Source organism: Callorhinus ursinus, unplaced genomic scaffold (genome assembly GCF_003265705.2).
Source record: "Callorhinus ursinus isolate GAN/ISIS: 27379988/994484 unplaced genomic scaffold, GSC_fseal_2.0 scaffold23, whole genome shotgun sequence".
Lineage (NCBI taxonomy): Eukaryota > Metazoa > Chordata > Mammalia > Carnivora > Otariidae > Callorhinus > Callorhinus ursinus.
In genome coordinates, this window is record NW_027397085.1 from 30,938 (window position 1) to 46,116 (window position 15,179).

At 44.0% G+C, this 15,179-nt stretch overlaps 1 protein-coding gene across 5 annotated transcripts; it reads left to right on the forward strand.

Moving 5' to 3' along the window:
• The first annotated feature begins 749 nt into the window (after positions 1 to 749).
• ANKRD34B (ankyrin repeat domain 34B) lies at positions 750 to 14,641 on the forward strand. Of its 5 annotated transcripts, none has more exons than XM_073905275.1 (4): positions 750 to 833; positions 2,356 to 2,497; positions 4,331 to 4,431; positions 12,832 to 14,641. In XM_073905275.1, the coding sequence occupies exon 4, from the start codon at positions 12,854 to 12,856 to the stop codon at positions 14,396 to 14,398; it is 1,545 nt and encodes a 514-aa protein (XP_073761376.1). In that variant the 5' UTR covers positions 750 to 833; positions 2,356 to 2,497; positions 4,331 to 4,431; positions 12,832 to 12,853; the 3' UTR covers positions 14,399 to 14,641. The 5 variants fall into 5 exon arrangements, with proteins under 5 accessions (XP_073761376.1, XP_073761374.1, XP_025748331.1 ...); XM_073905273.1 differs by lacking the exon at positions 750 to 833 and adding an exon at positions 1,198 to 1,368; XM_025892546.2 differs by lacking the exon at positions 750 to 833 and adding an exon at positions 1,198 to 1,368 and having other exon boundaries at positions 4,334 to 4,431.
• The last annotated feature ends 538 nt before the right edge of the window (positions 14,642 to 15,179 follow it).

Below are 15,179 nucleotides of genomic sequence, written 5' to 3' on the forward strand. Positions count from 1 at the left end.
TACAAATATAAGCAAAAAATCTATGCTGGGTGAAGCCACTACCCTACCCCCCCCTCCAAAGGGAGGATATGAGGGAGTCTTCTGGAGAGCTGCTAATGTTCTGTCCCTTGATCTTAAAGATGCTTCATTTTGCACAGTATCATTGAACCTGTGAAATGGGCACCTCTTAATATGTACTATACATAAATAAAAACTTTTTTTAATGGAGGAAAGGAGACCTATGCCTTCATCCAAATTTGCCTCCTTGGGACCCTCCAATCTCCCCTCAAAAATGGGTGGGGGTACACGGTAATCCAGACCCAGGATTCCAACTCCCTTAGAGCCCAACTCTGGGTTAAAATATCCTGTGAATTTGCTTTACCTATTTTTACCAAAGGGCCCATTTCAGCGGGTTATTTTCCTAAATAAAAGAAGCTTGCCCAGAGATAAGTTTACTTTCCCCCTTTGAGGACTCAAAACTACAAACTAGTTTTGATTGACATTAACCGAACAACAACAAAAACATGGTAATAGTCTTTTCTCCACCCAGACGACCCCTGATAAATGAAGAGTTAAAACCACTGCAGCACAGTTTAACACATAAAATAGACATTTTGTTAAATTTCGAAGTGTTAATGTTTTAATAATAGTGTCATAAAGTTTAAAAAATAGTGTAATAAAGTTATAAACTCAAAAGAAAAACAAGAACGGTTGCTCCCACCAACACCCCAACCTGAAGGGAGACTCAGGCTCTACCTAAAGCGGGTAGAGGGACGAGAAGGAGGAAGAAGGAGCCGTGGGAGACAGACACATGGACCAGTCTGGTCGATTATGAACTGGAGGGAGAGATGCAGGTATGGCCAGGGGAAACCAGAAGCCGGGATGTAGGGGTGGCGGTCTCGGGACAATGGAGAAGACCCTATCGTCCCTGCTCTGGGCAAAGCCGACCCCGCCAAAGCGCCGCGGCTGCGGTGAGGGGTGTGTGTGGTTGTGGGCGGGGGGCTACTTGTGGGGACACTGGGCGGAGCTTCAGAGACAGCCTTTGAAGGTCCTAGGGTCCGAACAGACTTTGGCCCCGCCGCCCCCACCTGCCGAGCAGCTGGGAACCAGCGCGTCACTCCCAGCAGAAACGCCGCACCGCCCGGGCGTCTGGCGAGGTGCGCGCCTCCCGGCCCCGGCTTCGACGCTCTGCGGCTCCGGGCCCGCCGCCCGCCTCTCTGGGCCGAGCAGGGGCGGGGACAGGGCAGCACCTACCGGGATCCGCGACTCCAACCACCGAGGAGCCCCCGAAGACAAGCCAGCCCGGACGGCACCCTGGAGACTGGCGCGGAGGGTCCGAGCCTACCCGTGGGTGGGAGGCGCCGACGCCGACTTGACGGCGCGTCCCAGGTTCGTGTGCGACGGCGTCTCTGCAAGCTGCACGTGGAGAAACTTTGGTTCGCCGTGTTGGCTGCCGGGAGGAGGTTATAGAGGGTGCTGCCCGGGGCCCCGCGGCCTCCGTGCGCCCCGGCAGGTACGCTCAGGCCCTGGGAGCCCGCACCTCCCGCGCATCCTGACACTGCGGTGTCCTGAGCGGGGACCGAGACCCGCCGTCAACTGAGGGCTGCTGGGGGACAGGGGCCTGTCCAGACTCCTCCCGAGCCTACTCTCGCGTCTCCCGCAATCCCTGTCTGTTCTCGGCTCGGGCTTTGCAGCGGCTGGGGCTTACAACCCCGCGGGGATAGTGTTTCATCTCCTGCTCGGCCTTGCAGCGCGGGAGAGTGGATAGGGGCAGCCCCGCGACTGCGGGATGTCGGGGAGCATGCGGGCAGGGGCTCGCGGGCGCGGGTTAGCGCCGCAGCGGGAACGGCGCGCGCGAGGCCGCAGGAGCGCGCGGGTCTGGGGGTCCGACTAGCGCGCGTCTCCGCAGGTGCCTCCGGCCGCCGGGAGGCGGGAGGTACTGGCTGGGCTCGGGAGGCGGGCTGGGGGCTGCGGAGCCGTTTGCGGTCACTGGCTGGACAAATGGGAGCCACACGGGGGCGGGCAGCCCGGTCCCGGCGTCTCTCGGGCGCGCACCGCCTTGGCACCCGGACCCCGAGCCCCCTTAAAGGAGGTCCGGGGTCCAGAGGTGCCCCTGCCCCTGCCCGGGAATGGCGGCAATGGCTGCTCCCCTCGGACGCGCCCATTTCCCAAGGGAGGGCCGTGTTCTCTGGGCTGGCGGTGTGGGGACGGCTCCGCTGCGGCTCTGGGCAGAACCCCTTTCACGTGGATGGCGATCGCCTCAGCTCGCCGGCTGCCTGTCTTGTCTCAGAGACGAGGCGACAGAACGCACACCCCGCCCCCATCGGTGCCCCGGCGCTGTCGCCCCAGTCACCTTCCTTTGCCCTTCTCCGACAGCACCACGGGCTCGCTCGCTCTCGCTCTCAGGAAAAACTGAGGCACCCAGCTTGGTTCCCGGAGCCAGCGGGGACTGTGGAGACACTGCCAGAATCCTCAACGGCTTGGAAATCCTATCACCTTGGTTCCCTGAGACTTGGAGGTATAGGTTTGTGTGTCTGTGTGTGTGCTGGGAGGGGTGTCTGCTGAGAGAGGTGGGGGTGTAGCCGCCGGGGGACCCAACCCAGAGGCCTAGGGGACATACAAGTAACTAAAAGACACCAGCCCTTTTTTGGCTTTGTGTGGGGAAACATAGCAAACCTTACCAGCTACTCACTCCTTCCCTTGGGCAGTTTCGAAATATTTCTTCCAAGCTGGTGCCAGAGAAGAACACTTTCCTGGCAAGTCATTACATTTCCTGGGACAATCTCTGGCACATCTTTTGTTCTGGCTTTGGCCCTTCGCTTGCATGGCAAGAAGACACACGTTTTGCTTCAATTCTAAGTGCCACTATCCCCCACATCCTGGCCTTGGGCTGCCCACTGTACCTCTGGATTTTTTTCAGACCTGTCTGGGAAGGGTGGGACTGCAAACCTCCAGTGCCTGGCCCATTCTAACTCAAGTCTGTACTCTTCTCCAGATCTGTGGGCTCCTTCATCCCTCTCTAGGCCATGGCAGTCATCTCTGCCCTTAGCTCCTCCGGGAGAGTTGAGCAGCAGACACCCTAGAAGTGACGATGTAGACAGCCAGCCTGGTAAGAGCCTGAGGCAGGGGTTGACAGCAAGTAGGAAGCGAGACTAGAATGAGGAAGGATGAGTTTGTCACAGATTTTCTCCAAGTCTGCATAGGAAGCCTCCCCTATTGACTATGTGGGAGTGGAGCCTGAAATCTTACTTTTAAGAAGCTCTCTGTGTGATTATGCCCACAGAAGCTGGAAAACCCATCGGTGTAGGCACTTTGGCCTCCATTGTCAGACCTCATCAGCCCAGGATTCATATGTAGTGATGCATGTTTAGAAACTGACATTTATTTAATTCCTAAATGGCAAGTATATTAGGATCTTCTAAAATTCTCACAATCATCTTCTGTAGATATTATCCCCATTTTAGGATGAGGAAACGGAATCTCAGAGGATCAGTTTCCCAAGAGTTGGTAACTTGGGAATAAACAGAGCCCCAGTCTCTGATACATATAGCCTGCTGCCCCTTCTGAGCATGCTCTGGTCCCCTTGTGGGCAGCACAAAGACAGGACGACCTTGGGGCAAGAGAGAGGGGCTGAATTTCCAGCTTGAAACCCATTTGTTAATTTCCACCCCCCTTGCTGCCCTCTCCCACCAGGGCCCTTTATGGGAGGGAACACCAATCCTATTTGGTGGTGGAGTACGAATCTCAAAGGAAAATAACATTTCTCTCTGCATGCAAGGAAAATGGGGTGGCTTGAAGAGAAAGAGCCACAGGGAAGGCCAAGCCTGTCATCTCCAAGAAGGCTTTTAAAATACCTCAGCCCATGTGGCACTACCATTGTTGATGCCACTCAAATCAGGTACTCAAAACAGAACCCTACTCTGTGGGAAGCTGGTATCCAAGAAGCAAGGAAACATTAGAGAAACAAGAGAAAGGACACAGGAAGATCTAATTAAGTCCTGGTGAGCAGGCGAATAAGAGGAGTGACTGGGAGTTCTCCCACCCTTCCTTCCTAGGCCTCCTCAGCTGCCGTGGACTGGGATGGGGTGGGGGAAGGCTGGATCAGGTGAGTGCTGTGCCCCTCTCAACCCCAGCATCCTTGCAGGGCAAGCCTTGGCCTGTATACACAGGACTGCAGTGCATGGGATCCACTCCAGACGCTTTTACTCATAATCACTGAAATATAATTAACTGAACAAACACTGTAGGGATGTCTTAACAAGGAATTAAAAAACTAGACTCCGAATGGGAGAGATGTGTGGAACAAATTATTGGTATTTATGTAACTCTGAATAGCTTTGATTTCCTTCAGTAGGAACTGACAGCTGGCTGACAAAAAAAAAAAAAAAAAAAACCTCATCCAGGGAGAGAAAAGACATAAGTGAAGTATGAAATTTTGAATAACGTTTTCAGGTAACTTTCTATTTCCATTCAAGAGTGGGTGTCTGGAGGGGCGAATGTAGTTATTTGAATTGCTTCATTTATCAACAGAGATTTTTAACAGGGCTCATAATTCTAAGACCCAGTGCTTTTTTCCTTCTTTTTCCCTGGCTTCTAGTCTCCTGCTAGCAGGGCAGAGGTCTGGGAATTCCACCATTCAGCCTGTAAACTCTCACTTTATCACCTATTTTTAGCCTTTCTGATGGATCTGTTCAGAGCATAAATCTTGTTTTCTTGCCTAGGATAGTGGTTGTCTACTTGGGGTGGGGAAGAGTACCTGGGGGTCCAGTAGATTTGTCCAGAGACATTGAACCACCCTCGCTGTCAGCCCTGCACCCCATTGCCACTTTCTGTGCTACGTGGGGCCTCTCAGCACTAAACTTCCCAGGGCCTGTGGGTCACCTGGCTCCCCTGTCATGGGGCCACCTCCTGGGAGCTTTATGGTACAGCCTCTGCTATGCTAAGGCAGTTTACCACACCGCCATCCCCACTCTGTTTCCAAAGCTTGTCTGAAATCACTCATCTGATGATGCATCTGTCCTGCAAGTTTTTGTTCTTCAGAGTATATGCTTTTTTTAATTTTTAAGTAACTAAACTGTAATTTCAGTGAGGTCTCAGGAGTAGAGAGAGGCACTAAAAGAGTATAGTAAATATGCCATGATGAATCATAAGTGATGTTAAAGACATTCTAATTTTAAAATAAAAAGCAATTTGTCCAGCTGCCTAATAATTAATCTATAATATGCTGAAACTATTGTATTTGGAAATTATAAGGAAAATACATTTAAGGCTATCTTTTTTCCATATTCACTTAATAGATTCCATTTATGTTTACAAAGCATTATTTACAGATCTTTAAAAAATTTTTAAATATTTTATGTTATTTAAGTAGCCTGTGAATTAGAGACATGATAAAAATAAAAGAAGGCTAAATTCTGAGATAAAATTTTTGAAAAGAATACACTGCCTAGTGAGGCACAATAGGAAAGTGTTTTTCTAGACATCTGATTTCATCACCTCATCCCGCGTCCTCCCCACCTTGAATGAAGGTTAGATCCTTGTCACGTTACAGAGGAGGGACCCAAGACTGAGAGGCTGAGAGGTCTGACTGTGGTACACAGCTTGTAAATAGGGGAATCAGGATGGAAATGTGGGTCTGAGTCCTGAACTTTCTCCAGTTGAACTGCTATCTATTTGGCAGGTGTAACTGAATGTGGGGGTTATTTATATGCTATATTATAACAAAGGGTCTGACTGAATGTTAACACAGTATCAGCAGTGGGTACTCAGTGAGGATGTTTCACAGAATGAGACACGAAGCAAGAACATTCCTGAACTAGGATAACTGTAGGCTAGAGAAGTGATCTTCGTCACAGGTAGGGCTTAGCTCTATGAAGAGTAGATAAATAGAGCTTCAGTTTCAGCATTTTTTGATGTGCAAATGGATGATCATGATAAAAGAATTGAAAGAGAGTAAAGGCATAAAGACAAGGGGATTGTTCCAGTAAGGAACTGAGTATGAGACACTAAGAAAACAAACATATATACATGTGGACAATAAAGTATCTGACAGCTTTTTTTCTCTGTGAACTTTAATTTTAAACAATTTTAGAATTGTTCTATTAAATGTGAACAATTTAAAAAGTGAGCAACCCATGGGGTTTTAGAAGTCTTTAAAATGAACCAAGAGGGCACCTGGGTGGCTCAGTCATTAAGCGTCTGCCTTCGGCTCAGGTCATGATGCCAGGGTCCTGGGATCGAGCCCCGCATCGGGCTCCGTGCTTAGCGGGGAGCCTGCTTCTCCCTCTCGTACTCCCCCTGCTTGTGGTCCCTCTCGCTGTGTCTCTCTCTGTCAAATAAAATCTTAAAAACAAAAATCTTTAAAAAACAAACAAAATAAAATAAAATAAAATAAACCAAGAGTAAGGCTTTGTTGTGGCTGGTTTTTTTTCTAGACAGTTCTAGAGGGGGTATGCCTACATCCACAAGACAGATTCACTAGTTGCCAGTAGCTAGTGGTGCCATTGCCCAGCTTCTTCAGAGAGCCCTGGAGCCCACAGCAACAGCCCTTTCCACAGGACCACAGTGGGGCCACTGCCCCCCTCAAGCAGCCGAGATGGCAGTACCTTGCCAGTTCCCCTTCTTTTCCCAGAACCTTCTGATACTAATCTTGGTGAGAGAAAGTTATGACAGAAAGTGGTCAGGTTTAGTGTTGTAGAGAAAGCCTTTACATGAGGGTGGGTGAAAAGATTTGAAAGTCTTTCCAAAAGATTCTTATAAGACTTTTTTTAAAAAACAAACAAACAAGCAAGACTGGCCCCAAAACTAGAAACTATATGAGAATACAGTATTGAAATCTACAGGGCGCCTGGGTTGCTCAGTTGGTTAAGTGTCTGCCTTCAGCTCAGGGTCCTGGGATTGAGCCCCGTGTTGGGCGGGGAGCCTGCTTCTCCCTCTCCCTTTGCTGCTCCCCCTGTTTGTGCTCTCTCTCTCTCTTTCTCTCTCCTTGTCAAATAAATAAATAAAATCTTAAAAAAAAAAAAAGGAAAGAAATCTGCTATCTGGCAACTTGTTCTCATTTGAATAAGTTTCTCAAATGCCACTATGGTCAAAGGTGTTTTTATGTGATTGATACTGTATCTCTTCTCCAACTGTGGTTACTAAATGATTTCTATATTTGATATTATGTTCCAGCTAATTTCTCTACATCTCTTTGCTTTATTAAACACATTAGTATTGGGGCGCCTGTGTGGCTCAGTCATTAAGCGTCTGCCTTCGGCTCAGGTCATGTTCCCAGGGTCCTGGGATCGAGCCCTGCATCGGGCTCCCTGCTTGGCGGGAGGCCTGCTTCTCCCTCTCCTACCCCCCTGCTTGTGTTCCCTCTCTCGCTGTGTCTCTCTGTGAAATAAATAAAATCTTTAAAAAAAATAAAAATTAAAAAATTATAAGCACATTACTATATGAAAAATGCTAAAAGAAGGTTTCTTTTGCAAACTCTTTTCAGATGCTTTGCATTCGGAATAGACCTCTGTTGGGACCCAAGCTGTGAGCCAATCCTAAATTCCTAAGGTCCCAAATTGCAGGTGTGCCTGGCTTTGGAATAGCTTTCATAGAATGTTGCACAGGGGGACAAAAAAATGCAGCATTCACTTTCATTGTATTTATGTATGTATATATTGAATAGTTCTTTGCTTAACATCATGAGTGATACTGAAGTAGAATGAGTAAGTATATTCTTTTGAATACTGCCTTTCAGGAGCTCACTAGTTGAAAGTCCTTGAAAGTCTAGGCATAAATACTATTGATAATACCACAAAACTGAATGATGTTGTAAAAAGTTACAACCTCATATGGCTCTTTTAAATTTTAATTATGGAATAGGGCACCTGGGTGGCTCAGTCTGCCTTCAGCTCAGGTCATGATCCCAGGGGCCTGAGATCAAGCCCCACATGGAGCTCCCTGCTCAGCGGGGAGTCTGCTTCTCCCTCTCCCTCCGCCCCTCCCCTCTCCTCATGCTCTCTCAAAGGCTCTCTCTCTCTCAAATAAATAAAATCTTAAAAATATATATAGGTACTGTGTTAAAAAGGAACAGAGACGCAGTTAGGACAAAGCACGTAGAGATAAGAACTGAGGGCAGGGTCACTCGGGCATTTTGTTCTCAGTTAATAAGATAGTAAAATGACAGTATGATCTCAGAGATGATGTGCACATCCATCATACTGAGCCCTCACCATCTTCCTGGAGATATTTTGTACTTCTCCTCTAAGATGATCTCCAGCCTCTGGTATCTTGTTTCCTCTTTCTTCTTCTACCATTTTATCTTTGTAGATTATATCCTTCAGTACATTCTTAAGAGTCTCTCAATCCTTGGGGTGCCTGAGTGGCACAGTGAGTAAAGTATCTCACTCTTGATTTCACTTTAGGTCATGATCTCAGGGTCATGAGATCGAGCCTGGCTTTGGGCTCCTTGCTTAGCATGGAGTCTGCTTGAGAATCTCTCTCCCTCTCCCTCTGGCCCTCCTGCTCGTGCATGCTCTCTCTCTCTCTAAAAATAAATAAATCTTAAAAAAGAAAAAAAAAGAGTATCTCAATTCTTGACTGATGGTTTGGCTAGATATAGAATTCTAAGCTGGGGGGCGCCTGGGTGGCTCAGATGGTTAAGCGTCTGCCTTCGGCTCAGGTCATGATCCCAGGGTCCTGGGATCGAGTCCCGCATCGGGCTCCCTGCTCCCTGGGAGCCTGCTTCTCTCTCTCTCTCCCTCTGTCTCTCGTGAATAAATAAATTAAAAAAAAAAAAAAAAAGAATTCTAAGCTGGGAGTCATTTTTCCTTCAGATTTTAAAAGACATTCTTCCATTGTCTTTTACTGTTGTTGATATATCTGAATCCACTGTAATTCTTGATCCTTTAGCATGTGACTTATGTACCCAACTCCCCACTTGCCCCCAAGCTTGTGGAATCTTCTTTATTCTCAGTGTTCTTTGAACTTACAGCCTTGTGCCATGGGTCTGTTTTCATCTATTGTGCTATGTTCTAATTGGACCCTTTCAATTTGGAAACTGGTGTCACTCATGACATTTTTCTTGATCTCAGTCATCATTTCCTTTCCTGCTTGCCCCTTCTTCCACCCCACTATTCTGTCTTGCCAGAGCTTCTAGTAGTTGAATGTTCAACTTCTAGCAGTTGAATTTCCTAGTGTAGACCTCTCATTTTCTTTTTTTCCCCTCTATTCTTTTTGTTTAACTGTTAGAGATTTTATCAACATTGTCATCTAACCCTTCTATTGAGTTTTGCAGTTTGTATGGTGTTTTTACCTTTTGAGAATGCTTTTTATGGTCTCTGAATATTCTTTTTCCTAGAATTTTATTTTTGTTTCATGGTTACAACATCTTATATCTAAAGATAATGAGCTTTTGAAATTTTCATCTTCCCAACTAATATCTGTCTCGTCCAAGTTGCTTTTTTTCTATGTGTTCTGGTCTCTAATGTAAGAGGCTTTTCTATTTTGTTTTGTTTTTTATTTTGATTATCTGCTCATGATTAGAGGGCTTGGATTGAAAAGCTGATGAGAAGCCTTGAGCACATGGGTGAGGCTTGTAATCCTTAAACCTCACTGTAGGATGATCTGGGTGGCATGTTAGGGAATCCCTGTGGTTAGTACTCTTAGGTATTTTCTTTTGAGCGGGTCAGATTATTGAGAGAAGAGTACAGCAGTATTCTGTTGCATAATAAGGGTACAGCTGCCAGCCTTCTTGGAGTTGAGTTGGGGAGAAGGCTCTGAGTCTCTTCATTCAGTGATCAGTGAGCATTCAGTCACTTATTCCCTGTTTTCTTGTCCCCAAATATGTCAGGTGCCTTCCAGTCCAGAGACCCTCCATTTCACCATTTCTGGAGAATAAAGGTCTGGACATCTCACGTGGGAGGGCTAATATCCTATCTCCTAGTGGCTTGGAGTGGAGGAATGACCTGAGGCAGTCAAATTTTAATGCACATAGAAATCACCTGAGGATCTAATTAAAATGTAGGCTCTGATTCAGTAGGTCCAAGACGGAGCCTGAGATTAAGCTTCAGGTAATGGCGGTGCTGCTGCTGGTCCAAGGTAGGATCACACTTTGGCTGACAAGGACCTAGGGACCTAACTGCTTCTCCTGACAGCTTTTCACCTAGTCCTCATTATTTTAGCTATACTCCCCACCACCACCACCACCACCTGCACAGTTCTAGAACTTCTGCTGTTATTGCCTCTTGTGAGGATTCTGCAGTGTCCATGGGCTGAGTTCTCAGCTTTATCATGAATGATCTGAGGTACAGCCTTCTCAGGTTGGATAAGTTGGTTAACACTGGCCCATCTGCTTTCTGGCTTCCAAAATGTTGCCATTGTCTCCTTTTCCTGCTATCCTTGTGAAGTTATGTCCTTTAAAAAATTCTTGGGGCACCTGGCTGGCTCGGTCAGTGGAATGTGTGACTCTTGATCTCAGGGTTGTGAGCTGGAACCCCATGTTGGGTGTAGAGATTACTTGAAAAATAAAATCTTGAGGCGTGGGTGGCTCCATTGGTTAAGTGTCTGCCTTTGACTCAGGTCATGATACCAGAGTCCTGGGATCGAGCCCCGTATCCAGCTCCCTGTTCAGTGGGGGGGTCTGCTTCTCCCTCTCCCTCTGCCCCTCCTCCCTGCTTGTGTTCTCTCTCTCTCTCTCTCTTTCAAATAAATAAATAAAATCTTTTAAAAAATAAAAATAAAATCTTAAAAAATAAAATTAAAACTTCTTTTGTTTCAGGGGATTGTTCGGGAAGAGGCAAGATTAAATGTGTGTGTTCTGCCATATTTACCCTAACTAAAACCATCTGCTAAAATATTTTTCTAAAGTTTGGTTATATCAGCATAAATAGAGCCTGATTTATGATAAATAACTGCTATTTTAAGCCTCTAGGTTTTTGCACAAGGAACATTCTCTACTTCTCTCTTCCTACTTTATCTGCCTACCAGACTCTTATGCAGTCTTTAAGACCCAGCTCAAATGGCTGGCCTCTGTGAAGCCCCTCAGTCCCCAAGCCACCAAAGCCACCAATATACCACCTGTATATTCTCATGACTTTAACTCATAACCAGCTGCTTATATAGTGTTTCTTCCAAACAACTGAGCAAGCTCTTCAGGGCTAGGGCATGTGCCTTTGTAGCTAAGTGCCCAGGACATAATAGGAGCTTGCAGCTGTTTAATACTTAAATTCTAAGTTCTGTGTGCATGTCTTTCTTCCCCCCTTCATTTTCCTTCTGTTCCCTTCATCTCTTCTTCTGTCTGTTAAAAGGTCATTATATTTATTATCTATTCTATTATCCAGTAAAAAAAATTCATGTCCCATATTGTTAATCTAAAAGTAAATAAGTGGAATAAATAATACTTCTCCATTTCTGAAACCTACCTCATTAAATAAAATAGATTTAAATATTATATAAACTCCATTTGATTTTTCTCCCCAGCTCTAAGTACTCTTCAAAGACAAACATTTCCTCAGCTCTAGATAAAGACATAATTCTTTATTTTAATAAGCTCTACACCCAACGTAGACACCCCTAAAGACATAATTCTTATCAACTAATGGAATTATCTGTTGAAGGGGTTTGAATCTAAATTATTTAAATAAATTAAACATAAATAATTTTTAGTTTTAAAGATAAAAAATAAAATGTTTATAAAGGCTACATGTCGGGGCACCTGGGTGGCTCAGTCGTTAAGCATCTACCTTTGGCTAAGGTCATGATCCCAGGGTCCTGGGATCGAGCTCCGCATCAGGCTCTCTGCTCAGCAGGAAACCTGCTTCTCCCTCTCCCACTCCCCCTGCTTGTGTTCCCTCTCTCACTGTGTCTCTCTCTGTCAAATAAATAAATAAAATCTTAAAAAAAAATTTATAAATAAATAAATAAAGGCTACATGTCATCATTCACATTTCCAGCCTAGAAAACTCCCTTTTCAGAACAAATGTACTGCTGTCCAAATTTAACCAGACAGTATGTGGCCAACCCCATCCATAATCTAGTGTCTGATTTAAATAATGAAATCAAGGAAACTGCATAATCACCTATTCACCATTCCCATCTCAGTGTGAGTTCCAGACAATGTGTCAGGTATTTTAATGTTTTGTAGTTTGAATGATTTTTTATCCTTTAAAAGAAACATAGAAATGTTCTTCAAGGGGCGCCTGGGTGGCTTAGATGGTTGAGTGTCTGCCTTTGGCTCAGGTCATGATCTCAGGTTCCTGGGATCAAGCCCCTCATCAGGCTCCCTGCTCAGTGGGGTCTGCTTCTCTCTCTGCCTCTCCCCTCCACTCATGCTCTCTCTTTCTCTCAAATGAATAAATAAAATCTTAAAAAAAAGTTCCTCAAGTTGAAAATCTAGATTAATAGTTGCATTATTTAACTCAAGAGCACATATAAGTAATTTGACACTAAGAAATTTTTAGATTATCTGCCATAAATATCTATATTTTAATTGATTCAGTTGCAATTACACAGAATTTTGGAATTTTTGCTTAAATCTACATTTTTAGTGTTATTTTAAAAATATTTTTCACAAGTAGAAAGTAAGTGGATTGTTGTTTAATTAATGTGGAATTTAGGGAAGTAATGGGTTGGTATTATATCATAAATATTCAATGAAGATTTTGAAAGTTAATTTTAGTATGTAACTCCCTAAAAGCTGTTACTATTCTAAAATGTCTTTAAGTTTGCAGTTCACTATTTTGTTCTATATTTATTAATAATATAATCTCATGTCCTGTTACTCTATACGTACATATTTTAGAAATTATGAATTATAACATGAATACAAATTGGGATCTGTCTAATCTTTTGTTCTTCATATTCTTTGATAACCAGGTATTAATTCTGACTTTTGAAGATGGATGAAGGTGTAGAAATTTCAAGTGATGGAAATTCCCTCATCAAAGCAGTCCATCAGAGCCGGCTTCGCCTCACAAGACTCTTGCTAGAAGGTGGTGCCTACATTAATGAGAGCAATGACCGTGGGGAAACCCCTTTAATGATCGCTTGTAAGACCAAACATGTTGATCACCAGAGTGTCAGTAAAGCCAAAATGGTTAAATACCTGTTAGAAAACAACGCTGATCCCAACATACAGGACAAATCTGGGAAAACTGCTCTGATGCACGCTTGCTTAGAAAAAGCCGGTCCTGAAGTTGTTTCCTTGCTCCTAAACAGTGGAGCTGATCTGAGCTTGCAAGACCATTCTAGTTATTCAGCCCTTGTTTATGCTATAAATTCAGAGGATAGTGAAACCCTGAAACTTCTACTTAGCGCTTGCAAGGCAAAAGGGAAAGAGGTCATTATCATAACGACTGCGAAATCACCCTCTGGTAGGCACACTACCAAACAGTACTTAAATATGCCTCCTGTAGATATAGATGGGTGTCATTCCCCAGCCTCCTGTGCCACTCCTTCAGAAATAGACATAAAAACAGCCTCATTGCCACTTTCACATTCTTCTGAAACTGAAATGACACTTTTTGGCTTTAAAGGTCTAGAGCCCTCAGGAAGTAGTGATGATACACAGGACCCAGGCTCCCCTATGAGGAAGCCTGCTATGGCCTCTAATGGGCCCAAGCTACCCCAGGCTCCAACCTGGATCAAGAGTCCTCCCTTATTAATGCACCAAAACAGAGTGGCCTCCTTGCAAGAGGAGCTCCAGGACATTACTCCAGAGGAAGAATTATCCTACAAAACCAATGGGCTGGCACTTTCCAAGCGATTCATCACTAGGCACCAAAGTATTGATGTAAAAGACACTGCACATTTGCTAAGAGCCTTTGATCAGTCCAGCTCAAGAAAGATGTCATACGATGAAATAAATCATCAGTCATTTTTTTCAGAAGGAAGCCAGCAATGCATTGAAATCCCTGCTGACCCAGATCCAGACTCTAACCAGACAATCTTTGCTTCCACCTTAAGAAGTATAGTTCAAAAAAGAAACTCAGGGGCAAATCACTATAGCTCTGATTCCCAGCTCTCGGCTGGTCTTACCCCTACAACTCTAGAAGATGGCAAAGCACTTATAGGAAAGAAAAAGATCTTCTTGCCATCTCCTTCCCTGTTGTCAGGGCCCAAAGAATTGCTGGAGAATATCTCACCAGGTCCCTTGAGCAGGAGAAATCATGCACTTTTAGAAAGGCGTGGTTCAGGAGCTTTCTCTTTAGATCACAATATTACTCAAGCCAGATCAGGATTTCTGCCACCCTTAAATGTGAATCCTCACCCCCCCATCTCAGATCTCAATGTCAATAACAAGATTTCCAGCCTCCTTTCTTGTGGTCAAAAAGTGCTTATGCCAACAGTTCCTATGTTCCCTAAAGAATTCAAAAGTAAAAAAATGTTGTTAAGGAGACAATCATTGCAAACAGAACAAATTAAGCAATTAGTAAATTTTTAAGAAATGGCTAGAAAGCACATTTGTTCAAATGTCTACATCAGAGAAATATAGAAACAGAGAAGAAATCTCAAATGTCAATCCTTTTAAATCTTGTAATTGGTTAGTCCATAATTGTTAGGGGTATCAAAATATACTGTGTATCGTACTAGGCACTGTGGACATACAAATAACATGTAGTTCCTACTAAGGAAATTCAAACAAAATTAAAGCTATATTTCTCAAAACTTCTAATATTTAACAACCTTCATGTGGTCCAAGTTTTTAATTTAAACAAAAATCAGTAAAAAAAAGATCAAATATGTTGGAGATGACTTTAAAATTTTTTTCAGATTTCCCAGATATTTTATTAGGAAACACTGCATTCAACTCAATAAACGTTTTTAACATTACAAGTCAATAAATAAGATTGTAATTTTCCATGATGCCAAAAGCATAAAAAAATAAAAAACAGAAATGGCCTATGATCAATAGCCTATAAGGTATAAGGTATAAGGAAAGAATGAACTAATTCTTAAAAATGTTGACTGCAAGTATATGAAATCTAATTAAAATTGTAAAAGGCCAACCATTATAGTAGACTGGGCAGCTAATATTCACGTTGTCAGCTTAATCAATGTCAAATAACAGATCAGAGTTTTACAAGCTAGTAATAATCTATGCTAAGTGTTGGTGTGTTGTTTTTTGCTTGGTTTTATTTTGTCTTTAATATTATCTCATAGAATTCTTTCTTCATATCATTTAACTCCTGTTATTATTTCTGAGATCTATCTATAGGTTCCCA